Raw genomic sequence first — 19,942 nt, 5'->3', positions numbered from 1 at the left:
AGTATAGGGTTGGTAAAGAAAACCTAAGTCCTTTAATAATCAATATATCCAAGCGCCAGTTGATCAAATCACCATGTGAAAGGCAGCTTGAGACCTCTGGATTGACTGTTCATCCAGGGCTTAAAAGATTAGTCCATTAGCCCAGTGTCTCTTTAATAAACTAGCATCACCTCAATGCATATGGTCCTCTCTCTTTGTCACTGGATCACCAACTAGATAGGTCAGCAGTAGAGGCTAGTGATGCTAGTAGCCAGGCTAGCTTTAATAGGACTGATCACACCTCACTGCACGAATGATAACACTCGCTAAGAACCAGCCTGACCCGCGTGGCCCATGTCAGTGTCAAGGTCGAGGTCTCTTCACTGTGGTCAGTGTAACGTATGGAGGACCGTATGGGGCTGTGGTGGACGGCCTCGGTCTGCTCTGTCCCCTGCCTGGTGCCTGACCCCACAAAGCCCCTCTGTCTGGCAGAGGGCCCAAACACCTGCTCCTCAATCTGTCCCCAGGACACACACATTCAGGGAGGGAAATATATGGCCTGGGAGTGCCTAATGCTTACATTTATCTTAGCGCAGGGGAAAAGGGAGATGAGATAACAAGGCTTTCTCAAAACAAGGCTTTCTCTTTGAAGCATTTTAGAAAGCAAGGCACTCTTCTCACCGGTGAATTTGAAAGCTGCTGGCAGCTCAGTGTTGACAGAGAGGCAAAGAGCAGTGTCTAAAACAGACAGACAGACTGAATGAGTGTGGGGGTGTCAGGTAGGACAAACACAACAATCACTACTGTCAAATATGCTTGTCCTCAAGTTATCTTACTGCCTGGCTTTCAAATCCATTTTTAAATTACTCATAATCCCTGATTGAAATGGCCTAAATGGGGCTCTCTTTACATATCAACCTCTGAACTTAGCGACGCATGAACTTAGCGACGCCTAGCGACGCATGCACACACACACACACACACACACCAACCCAGAGATGTACACACCACAGATTGGGGCATCAATAAACCAGCGAGCATTGCCTGACATCATGTGAACCAGGAATGTCACTCACACAAGCTGAAGTACATGTGAAGGTCAATATCTGCTTTCATGTCCAGCCCATATAAAGAGCCATTACCAACAAGCATTCATAACCCATAAGATCAATCATTCAGCCAGTTACACAGGCTAGGCCTGCTGCTGTCCTGTGTAATAATGACAGACTGGGGTTTGTCCAAAATGCCACCCTATCCCTTATATAGTGTACTACTTTTGACCAGAACCCAGGCTCTACATAGGGAATAGGGTGCCTTTTGGAACAATAGGGTGCCTTTTGGAACACGGCGAGACTAGACCGCTGACTTCTCTCAGAATAGCCATCCAGCCATCCACAGGTCTGTTATCAAGCTTTTCAATGGCTGTTTTAAGCATTTTGAATTGTTTGGGGCTTCAAGCTGAACTGAGGAGTAGGGCTGGGACAATACCAGTTTTGCGATACTTGTTAGTATCGTGGCAAGGAAAGAAAACACAAAACGGATTTAACATCTTTAGGAAAACAGCTCTAATGTTGGAAATAAACATCATTATGTTGTCATCCAGATTCACGTATATATTTTCCAAGCTATAGAACACTATTTTACATATAGCAGGTTTTTTAAAAGGACCAAATAGTGAGATCTGCTTCTTGTTTTCATTTTAGCCATGGAAAAAAATATTGCGATACTAGTATCATCCTGGCCCTACTGAGGAGACCATTGTTTCTGAAGAGAGTCTGTCTCTTGCAGCATGTTAAAGGAAAGCTGTGACCCTCAAAACACCCTCTTACAACAACATATGTGATTGACCAAGAGACATAACAGGAAATGGGCCCACATATTATTGGAACCTAATCTAATCCAATGGGAATGGTGCTAAACTGGCAAATCCAAATCGCTGAGTATGAAGCAAACGCAAAATCCCGGTCTACCACAAAGAATACATTGTGAAAGTGAGACGCATAATTACCTAGTGAGGAGGTTATAATTCTCCTGGCTCCAAGCTGTCTGCACTCTCCTTCCTTCCTCATGTCTCTCCTTCCACCTGATTATTGACTTGATTAACTAATCTACTTTTACCTGCCCAATCAGGATTAGGATTACAATTAATGCTTTCAAGAGATAAACCGAGAGAGAGGGGAAAGAGGAATGGGAAACGTTGCTGATTCTACTGTAAGTGAAGAGAAACCCCTGGATGTTAAGAGGTTTTGTTCAGTAGAAACCCAAATTAAGCCGAGAGAGAGGACAAACATTTTACTGAGAGGATTAATCTGAAATGTAGAGACGAGGAACATCTTTCTAGAGTTACCCGTGGGAAGACAGATTCTACTGAGAGGAATCAGGAACACTTTTGAACCCTATAGCCACCAACACGCTACTCAGCACATTGGATGAAATCTATCACAGTGCCATACCGTTTTGTCACCAAAGCCCCATATACTACCCACCACTGTGACCTGTATGATCTCTTTGGCTGGTCCTCGCTTCATATTCGTCACCAAACCCACTTGCTCCAGGTCATCTATAAGTCTTTGCTAGGTAAAGCCCCGCCTTATCTCAGCTCCCTGGTCACCATAGCAACACCCACCCGTAGCACGCACTACAGCAGGTATATTTCACTGGTCTCCCCCAAAGCCAATTCCTCCTTTGGCCGCCTTTCCTTCCAGTTCTCTGCTGCCAATGACTGGAACAAATTGCAAAAATCACTGAAGCTGGAGACCCATATCTCCCTCACTAACTTTAAGCACCAGCTGTCAGAGCAGCTTATAGATCACTGCACCTGAACATAGCCCATCTATAAATGGCCCATCCAACTACCTCATCCCCATACTGTATTTATTTTCTCTCCTTTGCACCCCAGTATCTCTACTTGCACATTCATCTTCTGCACATCATTCACTCCAGTGTTTAATTGCTAAATACTGACCAAATACTTATTTTCAACCATAATTTGCAAATAAATTCATTAAAAATCCTACAATGTGATTTTCTGGATTTTTTTCTCTCATTTTGTCTGTCATAGTTGAAGTGTACATATGATGAACATTACAGGCCTCTCATCTTTTTAAATGGGAGAACTTGCACAATTGGTGGCTGACAATACTTTTTTGCCCCACTGTATATATATTTTTTTCTATTGTGTTATTGACTGTGTGTTTGTTTATGCCATGTGAAACTCTGTTATTGTTTGTGTCGCACTGCTTTGCTTTATCTTGGTCAGGTCGCAGTTGTAAATGAGAACTTGTTCTCAACTAGCCTACCTGGTTAAATAAAAGTGAAATAAAAAAAATAAAGAGTAAAAAGAATGATGCCTGTGTGCGTGTGTGTGTGTGTGTTTCACCTGCAGTGCAAGGCGGGAGGAAGTTCTGTTTCCATATATGCAGCAGGGCATCTGAAGACTGCCAAGTGCTGACAAAGCAAGACGACGTAGCCAAAACAAGGTCAGCTGGACCTCCAATAGCATATAACTACATTACGCTAGGGAAACGCTCACCTTGAGTTAGCACAGGCTACTATGAGAGAAGGACCAACAGAGTAGATTCAATACACTAGGCTAGGCTATAGGCTAACAGGAAAGATAACCCAACTGTACACATCAGCTTCACTCCTTATAATGAACAATGCACAAGAAATCCCCAAAATAAAGGATTGTTATTTGAATGGCAGCATAGGCCGAAGCTAAGTGTGTGTACATTTTTTTTTTTAATTTAACCTTTATTTTGTCAGGGAAGACATATTGAGACCTAGATCTCTTTCCCAAATGCACCCTGTATAATACAATATAAAACACACACACACACACACATATACACACACACACACACACACACACGTATGTACGTACAGTGCCTTGCGAAAGTATTCGGCCCCCTTGAACTTTGCGACCTTTTGCCACATTTCAGGCTTCAAACATAAAGATATAAAACTATTTTTTTGTGAAGAATCAACAACAAGTGGGACACAATCATGAAGTGGAACGACATTTATTGGATATTTCAAACTTTTTTAACAAATCAAAAACTGAAAAATTGGGCGTGCAAAATTATTCAGACCCTTTACTTTCAGTGCAGCAAAACTCTCCAGAAGTTCAGTGAGGATCTCTGAATGATCCAATGTTGACCTAAATGACTAATGATGATAAATACAATCCACCTGTGTGTAATCAAGTCTCCGTATAAATGCACCTGCACTGTGATAGTCTCAGAGGTCCGTTAAAAGCGCAGAGAGCATCATGAAGAACAAGGAACACACCAGGCAGGTCCGAGATACTGTTGTGAAGAAGTTTAAAGCCGGATTTGGATACAAAAAGATTTCCCAAGCTTTAAACATCCCAAGGAGCACGGTGCAAGCGATAATATTGAAATGGAAGGAGTATCAGACCGCAAAGTTCAAGGGGGCCGAATACTTTCGCAAGGCACTGTATGTATGTATGTATGTATGTATGTATGTGTGTATGTGTGTATGTGTGTATGTGTGTGTGTGTGTGTGTGTGTGTGTGTGTGTGTGTGTGTGTGTGCGCGTGCACCGGGACCTCCCACTCTTTCTATTCTGGTTTCCGCCAGTTTGTGCTGTTCTGTGAAGGGAGTAGTAAACAGCGTTGTATAATATCGTCAGTTTCTTGGCAATTTCTCACATGGAATAGCATTAATTTCTCAGAACAAGAATAGACTGATGAGTTTCAGAAGAAAGTTCTTTGTTTCTGGACATTTTGAGCCTGTAATCAAACCCACAAATGCTGATGCTTCAGATACTCAACTAGTCTAAAGAAGGCCAGTTTTATTGCTTCTTTAATCAGGACAACAGTTTTCAGCTGTGCTAACATAATTGCAAAAGGGTTTTCTAATGATCTAATTAGCCTTTTAAAATGATAAACTTGGATTAGCTAACACAACGTGCTATTGGAACACAGGACTGATGCTTGCTGATAATGGGCCTCTGAATGCCTATGTAGATATTCCATTAAAAATCAGCCGTTTCCAGCTTTAATAGTCATTTACAACATTAACAATGTCTACACTGTATTTCTGATCAATTTTATGTTATTTTAAATGGACAAAAAATGTGCTTTTCTTTCAAAAACAAGGACATTTCTAAGTGACCCCAAACTTTTGAAAAGTAGTTTAACATTTATATAGTGTATTTTAAATTGTATTATACAGGGCGCATTTGGAAATTAAATACATATATAGATATAGATTATATACACATTAATTAGTATACAAGAGGAGAAGGAAAGGATAAAGAGAAATGTGAAAAGACAAAATATGTGGGCGATATATGGCATGAAAAGAAATGGGTCAAAAATCCAACAAGGAATGTGAATTAGATGCCACTGTTGCACAAAGAGCTGTGAGTGGTCGCATTCCAAGGTGACCATTACAACCGACTGACACTTCTTTACATGTTACTAACTCAACCTTCCCATCCAGCTGCTGGCTATGAGTCTCCAGGAGATACTGCAGAGCACTAGTTAATGGTTAATCCCCTGGCTGACCGGAGAGAAAGTGTGTGTGTGTGACCCCTCAGGACAGGGGGTGTTATTGGGGTGTGTAAAGGGGTCAGCACAGCGGTCTGTGGATGCAATAAAGGTCAGGGGTCTGCCTCCAGCACCTCCAACACCTGCTAGAGTGTAACTAGCAGTTACTAGTTACACACAATCACACGCACACAAACAAATGCAAACACATGTACATACACACTCAGAGAAGCGCTCACAGGCAGGCACACTCATGTGGTTACACTCCAATAAGCAGCCTCAGCTCTTCTGCAGAAGCTGTCATACGTACCAAAGCAGGCATACATGAAAAGATAAACAACTTGTGTAGCCAGACACTGACACACACGCCATATAAAAGCAAGGCATGAAGCAAAGGTCACTGTCATGCATGAGTGCACCGCAGACGACGCATCCAGTAGACATGCCATGATGGAATATCACTACCCAAAATCTACTCTATGCCATAAAGTTAATACAATGTGGACATGTATTTTCTTCAATTTAGAAACGTTCTTAAGACTACAAGTTGTGTGAAGAGGGCACAAGGAGGCCTTTGCAAACGGTGTCCCACACATTTTGTCAAGAGGCGTAAGGAATAATAAAGCACCATTAATTATGGATGAGGAAGTTGATATAATGTAGAAAATATGACACCACCAGAGGAAGAAGAGGATTGTTGCACGCCTACATCCCTCTCTGCCTCTCTCCCTCCCACACATGATCACACTTCACTCCAGTGACCAGGGCCATTTATCACTGGGACTGACACATGATTATCTACAGCTTGGATTAGGAACTGAACAGACACTCCAGAAAGGCAGTTTGTGTCCCAGTCTGCATCCCAAAATGGCACACTATTCCTTATAGCCCCTATGGGCCCTGGTCAAAAGTAGTGCAATGTATTGGGGATAGGGGCCATTTAGAACAACCATTAGGTCAGGAGAAGTTTTACAGAAATAGAAGACCGTAGACATCAAGCAAGAGATTAACATTGGATTGTGAAGAAGTACTGCACAGACAGCAAAAAATACATTTCTGTTTCAATGGATGAATAGAAGTTGTATTGTATCTCAGTCACATGCAAGTTACAGTATGAATCCTCTGTTAACGGTGGACCCTGTACAACAAGCTACAGTATGAATCCTCTGTTAACGCTGAACCCTGCACAACAAGCTACAGTATGAATCCTCAATAGAGGCTGATGTTTTGTATGTCACTGATGGTCCCCTGTACGATTGCGTGAAAATATAATATAATCAACCAACAAAATAATGTGCTATCATTACCATCACCATCCTAAATGTGTCTCAAAATGATGCTCATTAAAATACTCTGCTAAGACCTGTTATAATTGTCCAATTAATTTAATTTCTGACCACATGAAGTGTCCATATCACTACAATGGCAGATAATACAGATAGGAGATTAAAAATCACCTTAAAATCACACATACACACACAGAGGAGAACACTATATTGTAAATGCCGTTCCAATCAGCAAGCTAGCCTAGCGTACACCACAGCAGGGTAGCAGTGTAGTCTACACCGTAGGAGAACAGAGCAGCAGCGAGAGAGAGAGAGAAAACCTTACCGTGATAGAGTCCTTCCATTAAAAGAAGAAAAGCCCAGAGAGAAGAATATATGATCTACTTATTTGTACACAAAGCTGTGAGACCCTAGCAACGTGGTGCCTTCTTCACACGCCTTAACCAAGATGGAATGAATAACAATATCCTGCCATGTAGAACAGAGCAGCCTTCCTTCTCAGACTATGGAGAGCCAGAGAGAGAGAGTGTGTGTGTGTGTGAGAGATGAGTGTGCGCACACAGCCGGCGGACGGACTGCCTCCAAATGACAGAGAGAGGGGGATGAGAGAGGGGGGATGGAAACAGGAGGAGGCGGGAGTCTTTGTCTCTCTGAAGAAGAGGGGAGGGCAGCGAGGGGGAGTGCAGGAGGAGGTGAGAGGGGAAGTGCAGGAGGAGGAGGGAATAGAGAGAGGAATGGGGAGAAAGCAGGGTGAGAAACAGAGATAGAGGGAATTGAGAGCGGGAAAGGGAGGAAAAGAGGAAAAGAGGAGAGGGAGAGACAGAGGGAAACAGACAGAAAGGAGGGTAAATCACACGTCACCAACAAAAGCCGTCCATCACAGTGCATGGCCGTTAGCCCTCAATGGAGACAGCTCAGAGCAGACAACCAACTTCCTGTATCTACCATCACACCGCTTACTGTCTACACACAGTAGACCATCACACATAGCCTGGTCTCTCGCTCTCCCTACCCTTACAGAGATAGATAGAAGAGTGATGGAGGGGACTCAAAAGGGGGTGTTGAGTTCCCTACAATTGGCAGAATTTCTTCCACTAATCTTCTCAAATGACTCTTCCGGGCAACTTTTCAATCAAGAGTCTTGTTTTCACAACGGAACAAACAACCTGGCCACGGTACAAGTTAGGGCTGGGACGATACCAGTATCACGGTACGCGTTAGTATTGTGGCAAGGAAACAAAACACAAAGCAGATTTAACTTCTTTAGGAAAACAGCTCTAATGTTGGAAACAAACATCATTATGTTGTCATCCAGAGTCACGTATTTATTTTCCAAGCTATAGAACACAATATTTTACATACAGCAGATTTTTAAAGGACTGACAAAAAATTTGGTCTGCTTTGTGTTTTCATTTTTGACATGGAAAAACAAGTGCGATAGTGGTATCTTCACAGCCAGAGTACAGGTGGAGCTGTTAGTGTTAGTGAGGACTAGTGTGAGGAGGACACAGGGAGCAATATAGCCTGCTGTGTGTGTGTGTGTGTGTGTGTGTGTTTAATAGATAGCTCGTTTGAACAAGTGTCAGTGATCCCCTCTTAGACTACTAGAGGGAGTGAAGTCAAGGTAGTAGGTGTAGCATTGCCTACACACCAAGCACTTATCAAAATAGGACGGCTGTTTAGGGCAAGACAAGGGTCCTGTGTTGGCTTTGTCCCAACTGTGCATAGACTTCCAAGACGATTCGATACATCTCTAGATACATGGGCTCCGATACAGGAACAATAAGTTATATTTTTAAAGGATTCGGTGCGATTCGGTTTGATTAGAGAATGAATCAATGCGATACACTAACATTAGTTGCATAAACACATTCATTTTTCATTCTAAATTCAAATGTGCTGCTGATGGAGCTCATTGGCTGGGCCTCTATGAGCTGTATCTGTCTGTGCTGACTGACGTATGTGTGTGACGTGGAGCTGGACATTAGACCGGCAGCATTTTAATTTACCAGACCCATATGTATTGAGTGGGGATCTGATTAGGACGCCCACCCATGGTGTTCAGAAGAAAGTTGATCGAAAATAATTGCCTGACATCAAGTGCACGGTGTCATTTTGAAACGAGACATGAGGGAAAAACTTCAAGAATGAGGCGGACAAGGCTTAAGGAATCAAGGGGGCCGTGTCCTGGGATGAAAAGACAAGCAGTATGTTTACAAATCTACATGTAAGCAAATATCAAGCTACAAAGCTACGCAGTGCATTGCTAAACATAGAAAATAATTTACTCATGGGGAATATATCAAGGAGGCTGTCCTCAGTAGTTCGCAGGCTTTATTAGATGGATTGCCTAACAAAGACACAATCCCCTCAAAGATAAAAGACATGCCTGTGTCTGCCTGTGTCTGCCAGAACTGTTGAAAGGCGCATTGGTTGAAAATGTCAAGGAGCAGCAAACTGTAGCATTAAAAGATGCACCTGTATGGCAGGTACGTGAGGAGCTGCTTTGTCTATCGGATACTGTGACTCAGAGCAGGTACGTGAGGAGCTGCTTTGTCTATAGGATACTGTGACTCAGAGCAGGTACGTGAGGAGCTGCTTTGTCTATAGGATACTGTGACTCAGAGCAGGTACGTGAGGAGCTGCTTTCTCTATAGGATACTGTGACTCAGAGCAGGTACGTGAGGAGCTGCTTTGTCTATCGGATACTGTGACTCAGAGCAGGTACGTGAGGAGCTGCTTTGTCTATAGGATACTGTGACTCAGAGCAGGTACGTGAGGAGCTGCTTTGTCTATCGGATACTGTGACTCAGAGCAGGTACGTGAGGAGCTGCTTTGTCTATAGGATACTGTGACTCAGAGCAGGTACGTGAGGAGCTGCTTTGCCTATAGGATACTGTGACTCAGAGCAGGTACGTGAGGAGCTGCTTTCTCTATCGGATACTGTGACTCAGAGCAGGTACGTGAGGAGCTGCTTTCTCTATCGGATACTGTGACTCAGAGCAGGTACGTGAGGAGCTGCTTTGTCTATAGGATACTGTGACTCAGAGCAGGTACGTGAGGAGCTGCTTTGTCTATAGGATACTGTGACTCAGAGCAGGTACGTGAGGAGCTGCTTTGTCTATAGGATACTGTGACTCAGAGCAGGTACGTGAGGAGCTGCTTTCTCTATCGGATACTGTGACTCAGAGCAGGTACGTGAGGAGCTGCTTTGTCTATAGGATACTGTGACTCAGAGCAGGTACGTGAGGAGCTGCTTTGTCTATAGGATACTGTGACTCAGAGCAGGTACGTGAGGAGCTGCTTTGTCTATCGGATACTGTGACTCAGAGAAGGTACGTGAGGAGCTGCTTTGTCTATAGGATACTGTGACTCAGAGCAGGTACGTGAGGAGCTGCTTTCTCTATTAGAGACTGTGACTCAGAGCAGGTATGTGAAGAGCTGCTTTGTCTCAAACCCATGCATGGTATTACTAAAGGGGAAGTTATAGCAAAAGCCTTCACAGATCATTTTTTGGAGGTAACTATTAAAAACATATTCGCTATTACAACTAACGGTGCCCCCAATATTAACCACACCCCGTGGTTAAATCTCGCTGTATCATTCATCAAGGGAATCTGTGTTCCAAGATCAAGCCTGTAGTGCTAATGGACAGTGCCTCTGTTTAGTGATTCTTCCGTTTGTGGGCAATTAGATATTGAATAGACACAACTAGTTATAATAAACATATGAAAATCATAACTGGTATGCAGATCATTAGAAATGGTAGGATAAACTAAATTAGCACTCCACCCTGACATAGCCAATGAATATATAGCACATCTTTGGTTTTCACCCCTATCTCAAAATCTAATGGTTTTGACCATTTGGATGTTTTGGTGAGCTTCTTTTCTACTCCTCTTTGGCCTTGCTTTGCACCTCGCAAAAGTTAATCCTTGTTATGAAATTATCAACTTTACACTACATGTCTAAAAATGGACCATATACACTGATTGTTCAAAGCAAAACTACTAAAACTATTGCTGACAGTGAACCTGAACAATCTAAATGAAATCTATTGTAAGCCCTGTTCAGCAGGTATAGCCAGAGTTGTGTCCCCAGTAGCTTACTTTTACACCATTTTCAACATCGCATAGATAACAATAACCTAGTAAATTACATAGGCTTTATTAGTTGAGTGACAACCTAATATCACTCAAGCCATTTTATCATTTGAATGCTGAAAGTGCAGATGTGCAAGATCGGGAGGTTGGCAGGTAGCCTAGTGGTTAGAGTGTTGGACTCGTAACCAAAAGGTTGCTAGATTGAATCCCAGAGCTGACAAGGTAAAAATCTGCGTTCTGAACAAGGCAGTTAACCCACTGTTCCTAGGCCGTCACTGTAAATAAGAATCTGTTCTTAACTGACTTGCCTAGTTAAATAAAGGTTACATTTAAAAAAAGGAACAAGCCGCCTACCTTGTGTTGGTCAGCTTGCGAAGCTGGGCACAGTGAGCAGTCTGTCCACGGAACTGATATTCGCTAGGGTTTTTCAGCATGAAAAATGACTTGTAGATCAATGAATTTGACAGTTACATGCTTAGATCCACACTGAAGGAGAGGACATAGTTGTCACAAAATATTAGGTATTTTCAGAATTTAGAAAGAAAGTGAATCGGCGATTCGGAACATTTGAATCTATTTTCTGACCAATACATGCTACATTTGGAATCCGTTTGGGGTCTGCAGACTGATGCAGTCATATCTAAAACAATTGACTGATGGGGACAGATGGGTATCAGTGAATATTACATCCCAACTTATTACATATAGTCTTACTAGTCTACGTGTGTGTGTGTGTGTGTGTGTGTGTGTGTGTGTGTGTGTGTGTGTGTGTGTGTCAAGCTCTATACAAATGGACACTGGAGACAAAGCAGGGTGAGCACAGCACTGAGTGTGACAGGAGATTTGGAGTTAGAGCAACAGCACATGGTGAACAGCCAGCTAGCTCAAGAGTCTTAACAGAAGGTGAAGCTCTTCAACGTGTCACAAATCCCCTGGGGAATGGACCAGGGCTAAGCGAGCACTAACCAAACTACAGCCTGCTTTCCTACAAACTCAACTACACTGTTACGAATCCCTTTTGGCCCGACAGTCTAGGGGGGATGGTAATGAGACCCGTAACATAACTCATGCAAATTATTATTGTGACAAAGTAAAAATGTGAACGAAATAACCACGACAACAGAAATCTACCGTCAAACTCCAGGTTTATTTATAAACACACGGTAATGGGGGGAGCAGGAAAAGGGGCTGAGCTGGACCCAAGGAAAGAAACAATAAGTATTCATAAACACCCCTAAGCTAGACTAGCCTACTTTAACAACAGCTAACTAACCAAAAATACAGTGGGTGGTCCGCCCAGTTCTAACTAGTGTATTTAACAAAGTTCACCTACGGGTAGTGTATGCCCATGGGCGACTTGTCTTGGTTTCCCCCTTTTCCCACCAGCAACAAACAAACACCATAACCAAAAACAATACTCACAGGTGATGACAAAGTGCTATGAGGTGTTTAAACAAAAGAGTGGTTACAACACAAAGCGAGAGTGAAACACAGACCTACAGACATGGCATTTACAGAGAGATTGAGCTTTAGAACAAACAAATGATGGGGTTTTTAAAACCATGGAGAAGGAACTGTGATAGGTTAGGAAATAGTAGGAGGTGTGTCTTCTGATTGATGATTGATTGTTGACTGATTGGGGAGTGATGATTTTCAACTGTGAGGGGAGAAAGAGAGAAAAGAAACACACACACAGGATACACACACACACAGGATAACTGTATCCGTAACATACACACTGATCACTACATGGATTTTGACCAGCATACTTTGCACGTTGCAATCATCTTTAAATGAAAAGCAGGCTATTAATTAAATGTATTGTTATTTATTCTTACATAGACAACAGCTGGATTAGAATTTAAAGTTATTGACAGACCAAACCCATAACTCGTACTAATCTGAGACACTACATGGAGATGAATGTGACCAATAATAATGATAATGACTTTGACAGACATTTAGTTGAGTGTAGTAGTCCTATCAATCTATGGAATTTGGCAACAGGATGTGAGTGAGTCCGGTCAGTCCCAGTCAGATCGTCAGGCAATCTAAAGGAAGTCTCTCTGATGTGTTCATGTGTGCAAACCTGACATATGCTGGATTGTGACTTCTTCCTCTGAGCTGGCTGGGGGAAAATGCCTTCCAGGCCTTAGAGGAAACTCTTTACTCTGTGTGTGTGTGTGTGTGTGTGTGTGTGTGTGTGTGTGTGTGTGTGTGTGTGTGTGCGCATCAAAGGAAAACCGAGGCAAACCGCCCCAACCTTCCAAAATGGCCTCCAGCAGATTCCAGACAGTACTCCACCGGCACATTAAATACATTAAACATGTGGTAATGTAGTCAGCATTCTGAATAAATTACATTCATTTTTCTAGATGGTTCAACTGAATTTCTACAAGAGTCCTCAGCTTTGATTGTGAAAAACCTAAATTCAGTCCATAAAAGCCAATGGTTTCATTATCTCTCAAGCATACTCATTTTGATATGGTTCCTAGGAAAGCCTATCCGAACTAGGAGTTGACCGATTAATCGGAATGGCAGGTTAATTAGGGCCGATTTCAAGTTTTCATAATAATCGGAAATTGGTATTTTTGGGCGCCGATTTTGCCGAATTTATTTTATACCTTTATTTAATGAGGCAAGTCAGTTAAGAACACATTCTTATTTTCAATGACGGCCTAGGAATGGTGGGTTAACTGCCTTGTTCAGGGACAGAACAACAGATTTTCACCTTGTCAGTTCGGGGGATCCAATCTTGCGACCTTACAGTTAACCAGTCCAATGCTCTAACCACCTGCCTCTCATTGCACTCCACGAGGAGCCTGCCTGTTACGCGTATGCAGTAGAAGCCAAGGTAAGTTGCTAGCTAGCATTAAACTTATCTTATAAAGAAAATCATGGGCTGCAGTGTAGCCTAGTGGTTAGAGCGTTGGACTCATAACCGGAAGGTTGCAAGTTCAAATCCCCGAGCTGACAAGGTACAAATCTGTCATTCTACCCCTGAACAGACAGTTAACCCACTGTTCCTAGGCTGTCATTGAAAATAAGAATTTGTTCTTAACTGACTTGCCTAGTAAAATAAAGGTAAAAATAAAAAAATAAAAAAAATAATCACTAGTTATAACTACACATGGTTGATGATATTACTAGTTTGTCTAGCGTGTCCTGCATTGCATATAATCGATGCAACGCAGGGGGATGATTTAAGAAAAACGCATTTGCGAAAAAAGCACAATTGTTGGACAACTGTACCTAACCATAAACACCAATGCCTTTCTTAAAATCAATACACAGAAGTATATAATTTTCAACAGGCATATTTCGCTAAAAGAAATCCAGGTTAGCAGGCAATATTAACCAGATGAAATTGTGGCACTTTTCTTGCGTTCATTGCACGCAGAGTCAGGGTATATGCAACAGTTTGGTCAGCCTAGCTCATTGCGAACTAATTTGCCAGAATTTTACGTAATTATGACATAACATTGAAGGTTGTGCAATGTAACAAGAATATTTAGACTTAGGGATGCCACCCGTTAGATAAAATACCGCACGGTTTCGTATTTCACTGAAATAACGTTTTGTTTTCAAAATGATAGTTTCCGGATTCGACCATATTAATGACCAAAGGCTTGTATTTCTGCGTGTTATGTTATAATTAAGTCTATGATTTGATAGAGCAGTCTGACTAAGCGATGACTGAGCATTCATTCAAACAGCACTTTCGTGCGTTTTGCCAGCAGCTCTTCGCAAGCACAGCGCTGTTTATGACTTCAAGCCTATCAGCCTAATGGCTGGTGTAACCGATGTAAAATGGCTAGCTAGTTAGCGGGGTGTGCACTAATAGTGTTTCAAACGTCACTCGCTCTGAGACTTGGAGTGGTTGTTCCCCTTGCTCTGCAAGGGCCGCGGCTTTTGTGGAAGATGGGTAACGCTGCTTCGGGTGTGGCTGTTGTTGATGTGTTCTTGGATCGAGCCCAGGTATGGGCGAGGAGAGGGACGGAAGCTATACTGTTACACTGGCAATCCTATAGTGCCTATAAGAACATCCAATAGTCAAAGGTATATGAAATAGAAAATGGTATAGAGAGAAATAGTCCTATAAATACTATATTAACTACAACCTAAAACCTCTTACCTTGGAATATTGAAGTCATGTTAAAAGTAACCACCAACTTTCATATGTTCTCATGTTCTGAGTAAGGAACTTAAACGTTAGCTTTTTTACATGGCACATATTGCACTACTAGTGTTACTACATAGTGTTACTACTCCAACACTATGTTTTTGCATTATTTAAACCAAATTGAACATGTTTAATTATTTATTTGAGGCTAAATGGATTTTTATTGATGTATTATATTAAGTTAAAATAAGTGTTCATTCAGTATTGTTGTAATTGTCATTATTACAAATAAATAAAAAAGAAAAATCGGCCGATTAATCGGTATCTGTGTCACACCCTGACCATAGTTTACTTTGTATGTTTCTATATTTTGGTTGGTCAGGGTGTGGTCTGAGTGGGCATTCTATGTTGGATGTCTTGTTTGTCTATTTCTATGTCTGGCCTGATATGGTTCTCAATCAAAGGCATGTGTTTGTTAGTCATTGTCTCTGATTGGGAACCATATTTAGGTAGCCTGGGTTTCACTGTGTGTTTGTGGGTGATTGTTCCTGTCTCTGTGTTTTCACCAGATAGGACTGTTTAGGTTTTCGTACATTTATTGTTTTGTTAGTTATTTCATGTCTAGTTCCTTTATTAAAGAACATGAATAACCACCACGCTGCATTTTGGTCCGCTTCTCCTTCACCAGAGGAAAACCCTTACAATCTGCTTTTTTTGGTCCTCCAATAATCGGTATCGGCGTTGAAAAATCATAATCGGTCGACCTCTAATCCGAACACAATAACCTAATCAATGTCATCAAATTTCAGGTCTGCATCCCAAACGGCACCATATTCCCTACATGACTAAAATGTAAATGTCAAAAGTAGTGCACTATGTCGGGAATAGGGTGCCATTTGGGATGCAGATCAGATGTGTTCAATGAAACAAAAGCCCAAGACTTAACAAACACAAAATGTCTTGGGTCAAGCAAACAGATAACATGACAGAACTCATAATGGAAACAACATCTTTATTCCATTAACCACGAGATGGGCCAATACATGACAACGACCTTTTGTACTCAAAATTAAACTTGGATGCTTGAATTGAAATATCTATTTCCCTTCCATACTGTGGTTCTGGGATGTTTCTAAAGTCAGCAAACAGAAAACAATAGCATATTGTTCCAAAACCCATGTACTGCATACTCAAACACCAGCACATCACATTCACCCTGTCACAGTAAAATCAATATACCATAGGCCTACAGCTGCTTTGGAAGTATTTCATACAAAAAGTGAGACATTGTACACCACCATAAATAACTTCTACAATCCTAAGACTTGCAGCTAATAATAACAAAAACAGAACAAAACCCTGTTCTCTAGTGAACAGGTACAGTAGTGATCGGAAAGATGTTAACGAAAAACAACTTTACACAATGTAACTAAAACATTGTTAGTTTTCCTCAGGATGCTCCTGTGAGAATACAGATGTTCTGCTGCTGCATCCTCTCTCGCTCTCTTCATCTCTTCTCTCTCACTCCTTCCACCTCTTCCTCCCTCCCCCTCTCACTCCTTCCACCTCTTCCTCCCTCCCCCTCTGACTCCTTCCCCCGCTCTCCAGCTCTCCCCCCACTCTCACTCAACCTCCCTCCCTCCCTCCCTTTCCCCCCACTCTCCATCTCTCCAACCCGCCTCCCCATCGGTACCCTCTTTCTTTCCACTATTGCAGTGGCAGCAGAGCGGTTTGGTGTTAAGAAGAGAAAGCGGCTCCAGCTTTGATGTTAAAGAGACTCCCGCTGCTTTCTGACAGGAAGAAATCCTGCCAATGCATCCGCTTCAAACGTAACGAGTCCACAAACACAGAGCACTGGCTGCTTAGCTGTGTATGATTGTGTGTGTGTGCCCGCTCAGTAGTGTGAACGGTGCTAACTTCGAAGTCAAACGGAAAGACAGAAACATCCTCAAGGCTTGCTGCGAGACTCAGAATGCAACTTTCTCCCTCCACCGGCACAGTAAGCTTCAAACGCATTATAAAGGGAGAGATGCCGTCTGGATTCAAAGAGATGTGTGTTCAGATGTGTGGAGCTCCATTGGAAAGCCTTTAGGAGAGAATGGGAAAATGCTTTCCTGTATACATTAAGCTGTGTCCCAAATGCATTAGTGCACTATGTAGGGAAGAGGGTTCCAAAATTAAAAGCGTGCCCAGAGTAAACTGTCTGTTACTCAGGCCCAGCAGCTAGCATATGCATATGACTGGTAGATTTGGATAGAAAACACACTAAAGTTTCTAAAACTGTTAAAATAATGTCTGTGGGTATAATAGAACTGAACTCCTCCCTGATTGCAGTTGCTAGGGCTTCCACTAGATGAAAACAGTCTTTAGAAAGAGTTTCAGGCTGGTTTTTGGAAAAAATGAGGGAGAAGTTGTAGTTTTTCTCAGTAGCTCCCATTTTGGCTGTAGTGTTTCCACGCGCGTGGAGGAAAGCGCGTTCTTTGTTATTATCTCCGGTAAAGACAATAACGATTCTCCGTCTTAAATTTGATAATTTATTAGGGTACCTAAGGTTTGATTATAAACATTGATTGACTTGTTTGGATAAATTTATTGGTAACGTTTGGGATTAATTTTGCATGCATTTTGAAGGAGGGAAATCGGTGGATTATTGACTGAAGCGTGCCAGCTAAACTGAGTTTTTATGGATATAAAGAAGGACATTATCGAACAAAAGCACCATTTGTAATGTAACAGATCCTTTGGAGTGCCAACAGAAGAAGCTCTTCAAAAGGTAAGGCATATATAATATTGCTATTTCTGACTTTCGTATCGCAACTGCCTGGTTGAAATATGATTTGTCATGCATTTGTATGCGGGGCGCTGTCCTCAGATAATCGCATGGTTTGCTTTCGCCGTAAAGCCTTTGTGAAATCTGACACCTTGGCTGGATTAACAAGAAGTTAAGCTTTATTTTGATGTATAACACATATACTTTCAAGAATTTTAGATATTTGAATTTACTATTCTTGAATTTCGCGCACTGCAGTTTCACCGGTTGTTGGCCAGGTGGGACGCTACCGCCCCACTTATCCATAAGAAGTTTTAACTAGTAAATAGTAGCCTACAGTAAAGTGTGTTTAACGTCTTTGGGACTGGGGGGCAGTATTGAGTTGCTTGGATAATAAGGTGCACAGTGTAAACTACCTACTACTCAGGCCCAAAAGCTAGAATATGCATATAATTAGTACATTTCAATAGAAAACACTCTGAAGTTTCTAAAACTGTTTGAATGATGTCTGTGAATATAACAGAACTCATACGGGAGGAAAAAAACTGAGAAAAAAAATCCAACCAGGAAGTGGGAAATCTGAGGTTTGTAGTTTTTCAAGTCATTGCCTATCGAATATACAGTGTCTATGGGGTCATACTGCACTTCCTAAGGCTTCCACTCGATGTCAACAGTCTTTAGAACCTTAGGCTTCTACTGTGAAGTGGGGGCGAATGAGATCTGTTTCAACCAGAGGTCTGGCAGAAGGCCATGAGCTGATCACGTGCGCACCCGTGAGAGCGACCTGCGTTCCATTGCATTTCTAAAGACAAAGGAATTCTCCGGTTGAAACATTATTGAAGATTTATGATAAAAACATCCTAAAGATTGATTCTACACATCGTTTGACATGTTTCTATGAACTTTAATACGACTTTTCGTCTGAACTTTCACCTGGACTTGCCCACGCCTCCTGAGTTTGGATTTGTGTACTAAACGTGCCAACAAAAAGGAGGTATTTGGACATAAATTATGGACTTCATCGAACAAAACAAACATTTATTGTGAAACTGGGATTCCTGGGAGTGCATTCTGATGAAGATCATCAAAGGTAAGTGAATATTTATAATGCTATTCTCTGACTTTTGTGACACCTCTCCTTCTTTGGAAAATTGCTGATTGTTTTTCTGTGACTTGGCGCTGACCAAACATAATCGCAAGGTGTGCTTTCGCCATTAAGCGTTTTTGAAATCTGACACAGCGGTTCCATTAAGGAGAAGTTTATCTATATGTCCATGAATAACACTTGTATCTTTTATCAATGTTTATGATGAGTATTTCTGTAAATTGATGTGGCTCTCTGCACTTTCACCAGATGTTTGTTTGAGACAATGCATTTCTGACCATAACATACCAATTTCAAATGAGGTTTTTGGACATAAAGATTAATTGTATCGAACAAAACACACATTTATTTTGTAACATGAAGTCCTGTGAGTGCCATCTGATGAAGCTCAAAAGGTTAGTGATTAATTTAATAGCTATTTCTGACTTTTCTGAGGGCTCTCCTTGGCTGGAAAATGGCTTTATGGTTTTCTGTGACTAGGTGCTGACCTAACATAATCGTTTGGTGTGCTTTCGCCATAAAACCTCTTTGAAGGTGGACACTGCTGCTGGATTCACAAGAAATTGATCTTTAAAATGGTTTATCTTCAAAATGATTTCATTGGCTGTTGTCGAGGTGGGACGCTAGCGTCCCACATATCCCATCATTTCTGACTTGTTAACAACTTCTGCTAGTTAATATTTGCTACCATGTGGGTTTTAGCTTGCTTGAGCCTGCTAACTGAGGAGTGTTAATTAACCTGTCACCATACATGCAGAATCATCTAGCCAAGTGCATAAAGGAGTTGTTTAATCTAACTGCTTAACTATTTATCTGTACATGGAATTGTATTTGTTGTTGTTTTTTACTCCTTTTTTCCTAATCTTTACAGGAAAATGCCACGGGAACGATCTGATGTGTGGAAACATTCCACTACAGCTAATGTAGAAGGAAAAGCTGTGTACGTTTGCAAATACTGTGCCAAATCATATGTGGTGAACAAAGATGCAGAATCATCTAGCCAAGTGCATAAAGTTCCCTCAGCGCTCAAAACAAGCAACCTCTGACAAAAGTCCTTCTAC

The 19,942-nt window shown here is 41.7% G+C and overlaps 1 protein-coding gene across 3 annotated transcripts in view; it reads right to left on the bottom strand.

Moving 5' to 3' along the window:
- Positions 1–19,942, bottom strand: part of ptk2aa (protein tyrosine kinase 2aa) — a 159,927-nt gene that overhangs the window by 113,583 nt on the left and 26,402 nt on the right. The window contains exon 1 of one of the 3 annotated variants that reach the window (XM_064979912.1): positions 7,106–7,289. The exons of the other annotated variants lie outside the window; for them this stretch is intronic. Within the exon in view, the coding sequence (XP_064835984.1) occupies positions 7,106–7,124 (19 nt within the window). The 5' untranslated portion in view covers positions 7,125–7,289. Of the gene's footprint in view, positions 1–7,105; positions 7,290–19,942 lie in introns of those variants that run through there. 3 annotated transcript variants of the gene reach the window in all.

The sequence above is a fragment of the Oncorhynchus masou genome, chromosome 12 (assembly GCF_036934945.1).
Source record: "Oncorhynchus masou masou isolate Uvic2021 chromosome 12, UVic_Omas_1.1, whole genome shotgun sequence".
Classification (NCBI taxonomy): Eukaryota; Metazoa; Chordata; class Actinopteri; order Salmoniformes; family Salmonidae; genus Oncorhynchus; species Oncorhynchus masou.
This window is presented reverse-complemented; position numbering and strand designations above follow the sequence as displayed.